At 33.2% G+C, this 15,911-nt stretch overlaps 1 protein-coding gene and 1 long non-coding RNA gene across 2 annotated transcripts; both read right to left on the minus strand.

The window, feature by feature from the left end:
- Window positions 1-1,315: 1,315 nt before the first annotated feature.
- Window positions 1,316-2,450, minus strand: LOC107423126 (uncharacterized). The gene is made up of 2 exons (XR_001581930.4): window positions 1,749-2,450; window positions 1,316-1,552 (listed from the first exon to the last, which is right to left on the minus strand). It is a non-coding gene; the product is annotated as an uncharacterized LOC107423126 (long non-coding RNA).
- A 4,932-nt stretch (window positions 2,451-7,382) lies between these two features.
- Window positions 7,383-15,344, minus strand: LOC107423136 (uncharacterized). The gene is made up of 11 exons (XM_016032656.4): window positions 14,494-15,344; window positions 13,125-13,389; window positions 12,435-12,594; window positions 11,598-12,348; window positions 11,050-11,473; window positions 10,735-10,916; window positions 9,657-9,816; window positions 8,953-9,180; window positions 8,514-8,864; window positions 8,294-8,395; window positions 7,383-7,980 (listed from the first exon to the last, which is right to left on the minus strand). The coding sequence occupies exons 1-11, from the start codon at window positions 15,000-15,002 to the stop codon at window positions 7,741-7,743; spliced, it is 3,372 nt and encodes a 1,123-aa protein (XP_015888142.1). The 5' UTR covers window positions 15,003-15,344; the 3' UTR covers window positions 7,383-7,740.
- Window positions 15,345-15,911: the final 567 nt, after the last annotated feature.

The following is a 15,911-nucleotide window of genomic DNA, read 5'->3' on the forward strand; positions in this document are numbered from 1 at the left end:
ATGTCAAAAGTTCATCACTGGCTAACGTATAAGCTTATATAATTAATTACACGAGGGAAAATAAGAACAGAAGACTAGCTAGGGAGAGAGACTTTAACATTAACAAAACTGAAATTGAAGGGGTTCAGATGGGTTTAGAGAGTTTGGATGAATTGCTGTATATCCAATAAGAAAATGGTTTTGCAATAAGGTAAAAGTATATATAAATTTTGTTTGATCATTTTGGCTGCTTCATAAATTTTCATATCCAATAAGAGAATAGTTTGATAAGCACTATTACTTTTACCTTCTGAAAATATGCCAAAATGATTGTGCTTTCCATGAAAAATAAGCACACAAACTAGTTTTTTTGGAACCTGAAGGATTAACTCAAATCATATTTGTATTTACAATACCCTTTATGAGAAAGTAAATTAAGTAGTTGAAATTCTCAATGACGTTCACTTTGCTTGTAATATTAAATAACAGCTTGTCCCCAAAATTTAACAGCTTAGAGCCTAATACAAGAAAATCAAAGCCCTTTGGAGGCATTAGAGTAGTGACATATTTCACTTATTATCAGAGATCTTCAATCATCATTTTTTCATTCTACACTCTGACATCATTTGGGTATTGGAAATATATATAATACGAGAAGAAGAATTGCTAAAGTACACACACACACACACATATATATATATATACCTATACACTTGCAAAGGGTATAAACCTAAGCCAGAAAATATATATACACACATATATGTGCAAAAATTACAAGATCTGCGAGGCACAAGATTATTAAAGAAGAATCTTGAAATGGAACAAAGTCACTGTTCCATTGTCGAAATCATGTCAGTTTTTATTTCTATCACTTTCTCCAGCCTTTGGAATTCTCACCACAAATATCATGACTGAAAAATCTCATTCATATCCATATAATATCAAGTATTAGATGACCCAAACTCAATTTCTGACCATCTCAATACACGATCAAACTTAGAGGTCTACGTCAACAACTCTCTCTCTCTCTTTCTCTCTCTCTTTCGCCTCTTACTCTGGCTAGAGGTTGGAATATTTGACATTCTTCAACCTATGTGAAAAACCTCAGAGAATGGTGATAGAACCCACCGAAAAAAAAAAAAAATAGACATGTAAAATGAAAGTAAAATAACCTAATGAGACAAGCATGCCTTCAAGATCTGATCTGATCCCTAAACATAACAAAAAACGAAACCCACTTCACAGAAAACCCTAGATGAACTAGGGCTTATCCCAAATATCAACAAGAAAATAAGTTTAAGTGCATATGAATATCTTAGTGGTAGTCAACCAAGCATATGTAAAACCAGATTTATATTGTAGACCCAGCCCTAAAATAAATAGACTAGACAAGCCATAAAGCTGAGTAGTTTATATTATATGAATATATTAAAAATCTATTTACATATTGATGCAAGAATTTGCATACTCAAATAATTATCAAAAAGAGTACGGGCAGAGCTTCAACAGTATGAAGGGCTCAACGACCAAAGCTTAATCAAGAAGAAGCGATCTTGAAATCATTGAAACTGCACTGAGAGACAAACAAAAATCCTGTCACTAAAAACCCTAACAGGGCACAAACAATTTAACATTTTCTCAATCATAAGTTCAATTTGCACTATAAAAAGAAATGAAAAAAAAAAAAAAAAAAAAAACCCAACCAAGCAACAAACATATACATTGAGAAAAGCAAAATCCCAAAAATCTATATGAGCCATGAATCATACCTTTTTCCTTTTTCTCTAGGGATTTGGCAAAAGAAAATAAAATTAAAGCCAGGAAAAGTGTGAAATTAGGGTTTTTCTCGTGGTACCAGCAACAGGTGAAACTGCCGCATGATCTGATCTTCCCTCGTAATATAATTTGAAAAGGAGAGAGAGAGGTTAAGATCATGCTGGCAGCTTCAACTGGTAGTGGTGCACGATTGAGAGAGAGAGAAAGAGATAGATACAAACTCATTATTTAGGGCAAGATAGTTGTAAAAAGGAGAGAGAGAGAGAGAGAGAGAGAGAGAGAGAGAGACCTATTAATAATCTGATACATTTTGCTAGGGGTTTGAATTTTGGTGAAGAAGAAGGATGGAAAAGAGGGGCTATAAATAGAGGTTATGAGGAAGGGAAAACAAAATTATCAATTTTATTTGGTATTATAAATTTACTGTATTAGATGGGAATATTTGGCACTACTGTAAAGCTAAATTGAAATTTATATTAATACAAAAATAAAATAAATCCCAAGTAAAAAAAAAAAGTGGTCCCCAAATGATGCAAATTGAATATTATCACGCCAAGACTAACCCCCATGTAGTTTGCAGAGGGAGATTAGTGAATGGTTTGTTTTGTGTATATATTTATAAGGGCATTTAATAGCTTTTTTGGGTTGGGATCTGACTGCCTTAAAAAGGGGGGTGGGGGACCCTTGACATTGATCTCTTTCTCTTTCTCTCTCTCTTTTTGATATTTCTCTCACAGAGACAGTGAGCAGTAAAGCATCAGCCAAGAGCCTAATGAGAGGTAATAGAGGGGACCATTTTGCATGGTTTCCATAGGTCTTGCATAAGAGGTTCACACACACACACAAAGCAGAGAAAAGCATCTAAATTCCCATGAAATTAATAATATGAATCTCTCTCTCTCTCTCTTTCTCTCTCTCTCATTTGTATTTGTATTTGTATTTAATGTGCATTTCATCCAATTACCATATAAGCATCTTTTCCATTGTTCATTGATACTAACCCTTTTCTTGTAAATTTTTCGTATTTGTTGAATGCTTGGTATCCTTGCTAAAGATTGATGCCAGCTAACATAAATTACTCGTTGGAATTAAACACTTGATATTGACAACTAGGAAAATGATAGATGGAGATTTTTTGTTCTTATTTTTTTGTCACTATTATTGTTTAACTATTGATAGAATCCCACTTCAATTTAAAATGTAGCTATTATTATTATGCTATTTTGATCATTGTCAAAAATTAAATATGGACTATTTTTTACGTAATATAGAAATTGATATTGTTTAAATTTATATGTCATTAATAAATAATCAATTTTAAAACTGTTCTTCAATAATAATATACACAAATTTTTTTTGAAACTATTAATTAATTATATATTTAATTAACTGTTTTTTTTGAAAATTTTGACTTTTTAAAAAAAATTTGTTTTCTAAAAAATTTTACAATAAATATTCGAGCCATTATAAATGGGTATTTACTTTACCAATATTTAAGCCGTGTCAATTTGATATTCATTCTAGCTACTACCATTAAAAAATAATTTTTTTGAAACAATTTCTATAATATTTGCGGGACACATTTTATTTTCATAATAATGGACATTATAATTAGCTTTTTTTCATTTCTTCTTTTAATGTTGTTAATTGAAGTGTAATTATATCAATGGTGGATAAAAATAAAGACAGAAAAATAAGATAAGACCAATTCGAAAATGACATTGATGTTTTTTTAGAAAAAAAAAAAATTATATCTTTCTTTTTTCTTTATATTAAACACTAGGTGTCATGATGGGAATTAAAATTTGAGAAGTAGAATATGCAAGGTCACCCTTTGATAAGCTGGAATAAAGCTTTATATTATGAAGTAGAATCAAGATCATGTTTGTAAAGGCAACAAAATGCAAAGTATCATTGTTTTAGTAATTTGGAACTTGATTAGATTTGCCTAACCTTTTCCAGATTTCATTTGCTGCTTAAAAAGCCGAATGGAATCGTTTTCTTTTCCAATTAACTAACCAGTATTGTTCTTTCCCACTCTATAGGTCTTTCTACCTCCCCTATATATCTCTTACAAACACCAGCACACACACACACACACACACACACACACACCCACACACACACACACACACACATATATATATATATTTATATTTTTATGCCATGGAACATATGCCTTTGGTAGTTATATATATTCCTCAAACAAATGAATGTACAATCTATGTAGACTATACCTATAACATGATGAGAAAGTACTCACTTTTTGGTGAGCTGCAGTGGGCCAATAATGATTGAACATTTTGAGATCCCTACATCACAATATTGGCCTTAGGTTTTCCAGCTAGGTCTAGGGGTTCATGTCTTACATATATATATATTCTCTACTACTGTGTTTGTTTTATTCCTAATAACAAAAAACTTTTTCTTCATCTCCATATATAATATGTAAATTAAGCAATATTTTCTTTTCTCTTTCTCTGCAATTGGATATGCTCTAATTCTAATGCATGTGCTGTGCACTACTTCGGAAATGAATCATATAATTAAGATTGCTACAGTAGTTTTCGAAGTTTGATAAAAACCAACAGAGAGGCATCGATCATGCTGAATATGTAACACATGTATGAGATATTCGATCCAATATATATATATATTTTTTTTTATGTATATAAATATATATAAATGGTACCACTAGCGAATATTTTTCATTGAAAGTCAACTATACTCTTTTTCCTTTTTTCTTTCTTTTTTTTTTCTTTTTTTTTTCTTTGAGATTATATTACAGACCCTTGTTAATTATATATTATATAGGTGTCTAATGTTTTAATTCAGTTAACAAACTTTTCACCAAGAAAAAAAAAAAATTCAGTTATCAATGGAAATACAAACTATATGTGATGGATTATTTTGGTTATGAATTATAAGCCGATGTCTGCCGACAAAAAGAATAAAGAGAAATATATGTTCTTTTTTTCTTTTTCTTTTTTTTTCCCCCCCTTTACGAAATAAAAACTATATTGTGTATGCTTGAGCATAAAATCCAGTAGCATATCTACACAGTCCAAAAGTATACTAAACGTTGCCACGTGATTCAAAACAACAATATATGGATTTGTAATATTTTCCTTGATTTCATAAAACTCAACGATTAGATTCTTAATCTTAATAATCTTTTTCTTAATCTTAATGGGTCCATTTATAAGCCAATTTGACACCATCTGTCTGGTACTGCTATTATTTGTTTTATCTAGTGTACTAAGATATGCCAATAAATACAGCATCCCCTATTCTTTTGATTACATATCTATTACCTAGATTTTTGAATTCCCTGTTAATTAGCTTCATTAATTTCCGTTAAGAATCTGAAAAAAGTTAAATTTTCCCTAATGCTAGCCTTTGAAGCTATTGCAAACTTAAAAAAGATATTATGATCCCCACTTTAAGATACAAAAGGTACAACAATTTGAAACGATGGTTATTAGAACAATCCAGATAAGATTGACGGTACAACCAGGTCCTATACCAGAGGATGACTCATGCATGCATATATTGCATAACTTCATTTGATTAATTGCCTTAACACCCTTATGCAGGGAAAACTAAAAGTCACTATCCTAAGTATTAAGAACTTCTGGGTAAAACAGTATTATTGAAGAAGTACTGCAGAGAGGGTTACATGTCAACTTGCACTTAAATAGGAAAGGACACCAAAGAAATTACTTGGTCACAGGATTTTTGTTGGGTATGCCTTGTAGTTGAAATTTACATTTTACAGACCCTCATAGTGGTCCAGTTGTTTCTTTGCAGAAAATGTGCTCCAACTGGGGTAGTAAATTTCTAGCAAAGCGTAGACATTTCAATCTCTAAAGCTCCATTAATTTAAAAAAAAAAAAAAAAAAAAAGAAAAAAAAGAAGAGAGAGAAAGAAAGAAAAGAAAAGATTGTCCATTTGCTATGGTTATATAGAATCAAATGCACAGCCTTTTTTTTTTTTTCTTTTGTGTGTGTGTGTGTGTGTGTGTGTGTGTTTGTGTAATTTTAGGAGTGTTTAACGGGCAAAAAGTGAATAATTATCAAGTTTGTTTATAAGCCTTAAGATTTTAATGTGTCAAATGCATGATAGAATGATTATATGGACGACAAGGAAGAATGAGGGAAACCACGCGTGTTGTATAATATAAATCAAGAGGAGAGAAAGTATATACGTTTTGGGGCTCACTAAGATCTTTTTTCAAACACTTGACTCTCACTGGCAAAGAGTGATGAAAGTGAAGGTGGGTGAGAGTCTTTGGGTTGTGTTCCCTGAAAACCCCTATAAAGCCCTAGATTATAGAAAAAATGAAAACAAAAAAATGGTGGTGAAAACTGGTCCCTATTTCCAGAATGGCAGAGAGTTTGAAGATGGTAAGCAAGAATAGGAAGTGTAGTAGTAAAGTGGTCCCGTTAGTCTGAGTGATATAGATTGTAGTTTATTTCTATAAGGAGGCAAAAAAAATTACTATTTTTCTCTCTCTTACCTTAATTTAGATGGTCACATAAAAGGCAACCCACACCCACAGTTTTTATTATACACGGTGAAGGCATAAAGTAACCATACACCCTTCTATAAAACAAATATTTTAACCTAATTTGGTCTTCTAGTGTAGGGCCTCTCATGCAAAGTATAATTTACTATTTCTCTCTCTGTATACATTTTTGTTTATTAATGGAAAGAAAAGCTTGTGACCTTTTCCTTTTGGGTGACAAGAGCTTAATTATTACTACAACCTGCTGCATGTGCACCTAGTCAATTACTGTTGGACTACAGTTTGATCTACTGTTGTTTTCTTTTTTCCCTCTTTTTGACTGTAATTTTCCCTAGAAAATGATGGTCAGAAAATATCTTTGTTGCTCATTTCAAGCCTAGAAGAGCTCAATTGAATGAATAACTATCTGATTTGACTATAAATCTCTTGGTTTAGGCTAGATGGAATTTACTTCAGTTGTAAATATTTGCGTACTGCTGATAATTATGGTTTGCTTTTTATATGGTGTTTGTTTTACTTTTAAATAAGATCTATGAATACATAAACAATAATATCATTCATATTTCAATTCAACCTGTTTGAATTATTACCCATGTCAACTTTTTAAAATAACCCATGTCAACCTCCATGTTACACAATCTTTTATTTATTTATAAAAACGGAAAGCAATTTCAGAAAGCAGTGGCTTCCAATATATGGCAGATTCGAAAAGAAAAGAAAATTTAATAAACAATTATTTATTAAGCAACTAGCTTGTATCTTTTTCTTTCCCTGGAAGAAATAATAATTGAACAAAGAAATACAGATTCAATACGTAGGATAATACCATTCCTGCAAACCAAGATCAACCACCATAAAATAATAATAATAAATTCTACAACCCAGTTTCTTTATAGCACACAACTCTATGTTCATCAGAATAGCAAATTTCAATCAAGAAGACAACTAGTGCCATGCACTTGTATGTTTTAAGCCATTCACCGGGATTATCCAACAAAAAATTGAACGGCGAAGGAAATTCGAATTGACGAACAGGGTTAATTAAGGATAAAGAGCCAGAAATTACAGAAGAAATTATCATGCAAGAATGCAACGAAGCTAATGTCAAAAAAAGTACCAAGTATTCATTTTGCATAATTCATCAAGTGAAAAATTGTTCTGATACAGATGTTGAACACAGAAATTGGATGCAACAGAATTTACAAATCTAAATTAGATTAGATTACAAAGAATGTTCTTTTGGTTTGTATCTAAACCCCCTAAGCCATGGAAATTACAAGTAAAGAGACATAAAAATCTAGTGCCCTAATTGCCAAACCTAATCAAAGCAACTACGACACATGACTCTTGGAGAATCCCCAACTCTTTATAAGGAATACTAATGTGGTACAACTCTAAGGCTACAAAAAAATGTATAGGGGATAGATCATTACCCTTAATTTGACCTAATCTTCTTCCTAACTTCTTGAACTGGCAAATTTGCTCGTGCGCGAAAGCAACATTTCATGGAGGTCTTCAGCGGTTGGACGGTCCATTGGGTTCTCCTTGGTACATTGGCGGAACAAGTCAACCAGGAATCTAAGAGCTTCTAATTCATCCTCCTTTTCCTCCAACTCAGTATCAGATTGAGACATTGCAGGCTCATTCAATGACCCTAGTCCCTCCAACTCATTTGTTAACTTTGGCCTTTTACCCGACTGTATGTATATATGAAAGTAGAAAGCAAATTAGGTCAAAGCCACAAATTTTTAACCCACAAAAAAATCCTAATGTATGGTTGAAATGTTGACATTGACTTTCTATTATGCTGTTTGGAGGACAATGTAGCAGAAGTGGGAGGATCCAAAGAGCTTCAAACATTGTCCAAACAGAAAAGGGGATTTATCATTTCATAAAGGAGAAGGATCATCCCAACTTCTGCTTTGACTATTTATTATTTAAAATTAAGTACTAAATAGAATTCATCATATCTAAATATATAGCAGATACACTAAGCTTGAAAAGAGATACCTGAAGCATATCATGGATTTCCACTTCAGATAGCCCTAGATAAGGGATTTGCAAAGTCAACATTTCCAAAAGCAAGCATCCAAATGACCAAATATCCACTTCCTGCAACCAAAAAGGATAGACTTAACAATACCAATAAACAATGTCATATTAACTCAATATTTTAATTTTTACAAGTTTCAATCCCCACATTTTTAAATTGTATGGTTAATAAACTTACCAATCCATACACATTGGGTTTATGCATTGCCCGCAGGACCTCTGGAGCCATCCATCGAGGAGTACCAACACAAACATCTGGTGGAGATATTCCTACATGAGCAATACAGCAAGTATGCAACAAAGAACGAACGGGTACTGCCCTATCAAAATCACATAGCTTCACAGTAGGAGTTCCATCCACCCTCTTCCTATCTAAATCAATCAAGATGTTTTCACTTTTAATGTCACGATGAATGATATGTTTTGAATGCAGCTCTGCCAATGCACACACAACATCTCTAGCAATACAAAGTGCCAACTCCACTGGCAAATGCTTCTCACCAGCCTCTGATAGCTCTTCAATGTAACCCTGTTACATATGCACATAACAATAATTAAGAATAAATCAAAAGCACATCAGACAAAAGGTGACTATAACCAGCTACAGTAAAATTTACCTTTAAAGATCCTCCCTCTATATACTCCATCAAGATTGCAGACTGTAATACACGGTGCTCAGAATTTCCATCCCCTGAAGGAACCCACTTAGAAGATATCTGATGCCCATAAATTTCTATTATGCAGGGGTGCTTCAAAGTACTTAAAATTCTTACTTCTCCCAAGCAACCATACTCGAAATTCCTAATATCATCTGCTGAAGTCCCACTAGCCTCAATAGTCCGCACCTGCAGCGTCCAACAAGATAGGGACACCAAGCACTTATTGGATATTCATTTTCTTAAAAGAAGCACGAGAATAGAATCTTGATCAGTGCTTTCAACAGAAGTATCAATTCAATCAGAGGTTCTCAAAAGAAGCAAGAGCCTAGAACCTTGTTCAGTACTTTCAACAGAACTATCAACTAAATCAGCAAATTATACTTATTGAATAGATAGCATTTCCATATAGAGATCTTAAAAGAGAAAACTATGAAACATAATATTTCCAAAATCTGAAAGACAAAGTAATTCCACACAAAAAGACATATGGGCGTGGAAACAATGAATCATGAATATAAATAGGGACGCACCAACATTCGGATTAACAAGTACAAGATAACAAATGACAGTTACCAGCATACTGAATATAGAAGGTAGGAAAAACAACACAAAATATTTCCAACAGAAAGGTAAAGCTCGATAAGACATTTCAAGGAAATTACCTTCGCTGCTGCCTCAACTGAGCCCAATTTGCACTGTATAAGAGAGCTAGAAGCTGATTTTAAAATTTCTTTACTAGAAGCCAATGACGGAAAAGAACAACCAGGAGCGAGACTGCTTTGAAAGGAAAGCGGAACTTTAATACGACTAAGAGGAATATACCTGTGTCAAGGACCCATGGGATAATAAGGATACTGATATTACACAAAATAGAGCAATATAAAATAAGACAAGGATACGGATAATTACAGAAAATAGGTAGCAACTGACTATTAGCCCTGCTGGCCAAGTGGATCATTTCTCCCTTATTAAAGGGGAAGATCGCTACCCCTGTAATTTAGCCCAACCATACAACTTCAAAAATAAAAAGAAAAAGAAAAAGAAAAAGAAAAATAAACAGAGATAGTATAATGATGTATTAAGTTTCAAATAGAGTCATGCAATTTAATCAAATTTACTAAATTTTACTAGTAAATGAGGCCTATGCAATAGACTTTCATGAATGAAACATCGGAAAAGTAGCAACAACATTAGACTTCTTAAGTAATGGAAACTCTGCAACCTCCTTCATAAATAAAGACCGACGAACCACATATTCTAAACCAAAGGAGATTTGAAAAAATAACAAAACTGTAAAACTAAAATTTACATGTAAAGTGAAACCAATACCTAAAAGAAAATGACGAAGTGGAATAATTAGAAGAAGAAAGAAAAGAAAGAAAGAACACACACTAAAACAAGTATATTTACAACAAAAGTGACCTTACATATCTCCAACCATGAGAAACTTATCTAAGGATAAGCTGGATTGTAGGAAACAGTATGCACATCCTAGTTTTGCAGATAGGAAGACCATCAAGCATGAAACCCAAAAATTTGTAGGAATAGCATTTTCAAGCAGAACTCAAGGTGAAGTCAAATTACAACAAATCAAAACATGAAAGAAAAAATAAAATAAAATAAATATAAAAATCCCTCAAGTAAATATATATATATATATAAAAACCCAAAAATAACAAAGAAAGGTCTTGGGAAGGAAACCTTACAACCATTAGAAGAAAAATGAAAGGAACAACTAACCTGCAATAATATTCAGGATCCGTTTCTTCTCTAATATCATGAGGACGACATGCATCAACTACCATTCGAACCCATGATTCACCCCTCTTGACTAAAATGATATTCCAGGCATGTGGCATAAAATCCAGATAACCCCTTACAAGCTCACAGGGAATGGGAGGATCCACTCGATCACACAGATACTGTAGCAATTATAGTTCCATCAGAACATGAGAACCATCAAAGCAAAAGAAATTATTTTATTATTATTATTATTTTTTTAACTATAAGCAAAAGACAAATCTATACTTGAAAATACTGCAGTATAAAAATCACCTTCATTAGCAATGCTCTATGTCTACATACACCAAACTGCAAGCTCCCTATGGGAACTATGATGGAGTTTCGTCTTGATTTGATAGAACGAATCGATTTTTCACATAGATCAGAGAAAACAATATCTTCGACAGACTCCACGGTTGGTTTAGTCAGCGTACTAATACTATCACTGTTTCCAGTTGAGCAGGTGCAAACAAAAGGCTTCTGGTAATTTGAACCAGATACAGATTTTCGAGTCCTTTCAACAATGGCACCCCTATCACTGCCACCAAAATGATCTGATACAAAAAGAGCAAGCAATGACCCAATATGGAGCTCATCAACCCAATCCCTGTCTCTACTTAAACAATTTAACTGCTTCAGACGAAACACCAATGCTTGAGCAGAGAGTAAAATTGCATCCAACTCCTCATCCTTTTCCCTGAAGGTAAGAACAACCAAAGTCACTTAAAGTACAGAACCAACATACCATAGATTTTCCACCCATTAAGCAGAAACAGGGAAAATGATGTCTATATCAGAAAAAAGTACATGAATAAAATAACCTGTCCATAAGAATAACTTCACGTGAGTCAAGATGGAAATTTTGCTCATAACTTTTCAACAACATGAAGGGCCGGTCTCGCCCTGCATCAAAGAAGCCATCTGGAAGGAAATCCTCAACACTACAAAATGAGACATTACTGTATTTGCGAGACAAACCAGCACTATCATCAATAGGTCTCCGAGTCTTGCATGGTTTTGGATTATCAAGATCTCTATCAGAGTGCCTCTTGGACTTTGAATTAGTTTTTAACACTTCTGAAGGTGAACCTTCATCTTTCTCAGAGACTCCCTTTTTAATGGAACATCCATCATGCTGACAAGAATCATATTTATCACCTTCATTTACAGGAGTAGAGTCAACACTGATGCACGAGCAATTTTCTACATTAAGCTGCTTTTTCAAAGTGACATCATTATCCTCACAACTATTAGACAGATTTTCACTTTCACCTTCGCCAGGAAGTATTTCTTTATCATAATCATCTGAACCTATAATTTCAGATGTACCTTCCGCAAAAGTTTCAACAGCAACATCTAGGCTGCCTGGTTTGAAGTTTCCATCATCCTTCATGGATAACAACTTAGAATGATCTATACCTTTCCACTTCCTGCTGCTATTTAAACGTTCCTGACGAGCTCTTTGCTGCAAATAAAACCTACGCTTCCACCTTTTACCTGACTTCCGAGCTGCAAAACATCTACTATTTGATGCAGAGCCAGTTATTAGACTTGCTGATAAATGATGAGAACCTGCACCAATTTTACTAACATGTAGGTTTTATATATTTAAGATGGATATTTAATAAGAAAAATTTAAGTACTTTCATAATCCTCACCTTTGCGAGAAAGACTCGCATCATATTCCTGATTACCATTGTCATACACTTCCATTTCAACTGATGAACTAATGAGTTCATTATTGAATGTATCTCTGCCATTTCCTTGCAAATTGCAGCATATCCAGGAAGGTATTTGACAATAATTGAGCTTGTTATACTGAACCATAAGGTAGAATCACATGAATAATTAACATGAAGTAAATTCAAAGAAACAAACATCTAATAATCTCTTCCAAAGTAAAAGTAGATGAAGTTACAAATGATACAACAACAAAGAATGTATAATAAAAACGAACAGGAAATGATAAATGACAAACAGTTGTACACCATCATCATCCTATTCCTCAAGCAAACCACATGAAAATTGTCAGTTTACAAGTAGTAAGTTTTGCAATACAAAAGCATGCGATCAGCATATGAGAGTGAAAAAAATAAGCTGTAAGAATGAAGCAATGGGTATGCAAACAACTTAAAATGTCTAAAGCAAAACAGAATAACATAGCTAAGCAATTAATTAGGAGACAAATAGAGAAATAATTATTGGTGATAATTACGTATAATTAGGAAACAAATAACACTCAACAACTGAGGAAGTACTTTTTGGAATGTGATTAATCCGATTCATAGGAACACGAAAAAGGAGAACTTCACAAATACTAATTCCAGTTTGTAGTTGCAGCTAGGTACCTGAAGATTTAAATTCTGTAGGCAATGCATCAAACCAAGTTCAAGAGAACCCAAGGATGTTAACCTATTATTTGATAAATCCAAGTTCTCCAATCTTTGCAGGGAGGACAAAGCCGAAGGTACTTCCACCAATTTATTATTAGCAACTTTCAAGGATATTAAGGCATTTAAATTGCCAATTTCAGTTGGCAAACTCTTCATCTTATTGAAGGAAATATCCAGATACTCCAATTTATTTAAGCAACCAATTTCTGAAGGAAGGTATCTGAAAGAGAAATGCATACAAAATACAAATAAATAAATAATGGACTCGATTAATCCAAGTAATTAAACAGATTACTTATCATAAATTAGGCATTGCAAGTGGTTCTCCTCAATTAAAACGTATATGCTAGACAGCACACCACAAGAACTGAAAAAATCATCTTCCAATCTCAGAGCCCTCCCACCTAGACCACCACCAAAACTTGACTTACATTTTCTAAGGCATACCAATTAATGAACTTGTTTTTTTCTTGCATATGAAATATCTACAAAATGTTTCATCTTTCATTTATTGAAAATAAATGTGAAATGAATAAAAACAATGAGAGTTCATACGGATCTCACATCCTATAATTCCAACATAACAGCACCTACATACAGCAGAGAATAAAGACTAACACCTTACTTCTCTCTGTTTTTAAAGACATTACGACCTTCAATATACTTGTCAAGAGGAAGGCTCAAATATATTAAAATACTATTTCAAAGTACTCACTTTCATGATAGTTCCCATATATGCTGTTCCTAATAGTGTACTGTACAGTCCATAAAAACTAAATTTTATCACCACCAGCCAAAACATATCAAAGTCTTAACATATATGCTGTTCCAAGGAGTCTACTGTACACTGGACTGTAGATAAAAACTAAATTTTATCACCAGAGCCTACACATATAAAGGCCTTCTCTCGTGTAACAAAATAACTAGATGCTGTGAAATTTATATGCGCTTGAATGTGTCTACAATGTATACCCTTTAAAGTCATAAGCAAGTGAGCAAGTTGAGAAGCTTAATTGAATTTTAAAAGCCAAAACCACAATAAAATATTTACAATAGTAACCAACAAAGCAATCTACCGCACCTAATTTCTTATTAATAGGTCGAGTCTAATAACCATCTATGAAAGAACATCACACTATATAGAGATCATAACGGCAATACTACAATAATTTTTAGTTTTTTTTTCTATATTTTTGCATTACAATACAACAACTTATTCACACTAACCAAGTCAAGCCCTTCATCATATAACCTTGTCATCAAACAATTTCACCAATTAAAGGAGTTTAATATAATATGTAAACCACACACACTGAACACATACCTTATTGAGAAGTGACAAACAGTGAGCTTGGTCAGGCACTTAAGCCCAGCGATGTCACTCATTATTGGAAAAGCCGAAGGCCGTGGTGGCACTTTCGACAGTTCAAGCTCCTTCAAATCCTTTAACTTGTTCAATTGCAGGCCACCAAACCCAGGTGAGGATATCTTCACCTGCAAGCATTCCAACCCCATCAAGTTTCGAAACTCAGAGGGAAACAAACTGATCTCGTTTCCAAAGAATTTCAGAGTCCTCAATCGACTGAGACCCCCAAATACTGATTTGGGTATCAGATTAAACACGTTCTTATAAATATACAGGCCCTTCACCGCGTCATCTGAATTCTCCATCAGAGAAAAATCCAAACTTTTCCCGGAAACATCAAGAACAGACTCATCCTCAGCATTGCTACTATAACCTGCTAATAAAGATGAATTGGAGGACTCTGAATCTTCTGGTACCCCAGAAGTTTCGGGAAGCTCGGTACTTTTTTCCGAATTAGGGACCTGCATTGCTGTTGTTTATTTGTCAAAAGGGCATAAATTCAAACAAGAAATTCATAAAGATCGGAAATTTAAACGATAAAAAAAAAAAAAAAGGGTGGCTCGTAACTAAAATATTCGAAGAAAGCCTTGAAAGGTTTGAATAGGATCTGTTTGGCAGGAAGGAAAATCAAGCTCATATAACATTGAATGAGAAAGATGATGGAAAATTAGAGACGGAAAGTGACGGAAAATCGAAAGGGGAGCGGGACAAGAAGAGGACCGCTCCCTTACGACCAAAAAAAAAAAAAGAAAAAGAAAAAAATGCTTGCGAGAGAAAACCCTAGATTCTAGTGGCACTGTAGTTTATTTGTAAATACAATAGGGTTATATATATATATATATCGAGAGAGAGAGAGAGAGAGAGAGAGAGAGAGAGAGAGTTAAAAAAGAAAAAAAAAAAAAAAAAAAGAAGTTCCATATTTTCGGCACACCTCAGATTTTTCCATAGCAGGGTATTTAAGTAATTAAGTAAAATACGTCGCATTTCGGTTTGTTTCCAAAATAGAGAGGTGGATTATACCAGGAAGAAGGTGAGGAATTTTACCGTTAAATTTAAGCAAAGCTGCACGTGGATAGCACGTGTAGCATCATTATTATTTTTTATTTACATTTTTTATAATGGGATAAAATTTTAGTTTTTGTCCTTTAATCCGAGTATGACTAATACAATCAATTTAATCACGAGACCAAAAAAAAAAAAAATGTTTTAAAGAAACTACATTTTATTGAATTCTAATTATAATTCGATTTGTTTTTATTAAAAAAAAATCGAATTGTTTTAAAGTTTGTTTTGAAATTTTTTTTAGAGTTTTTCGAATTTTAAAATTTTGTTAAATTTAGAAAATTTAATAAGTTTACTTAACATATTTGCTTATA

The sequence above is a fragment of the Ziziphus jujuba genome, chromosome 3 (genome assembly GCF_031755915.1).
Source record: "Ziziphus jujuba cultivar Dongzao chromosome 3, ASM3175591v1".
NCBI lineage: Eukaryota > Viridiplantae > Streptophyta > Magnoliopsida > Rosales > Rhamnaceae > Ziziphus > Ziziphus jujuba.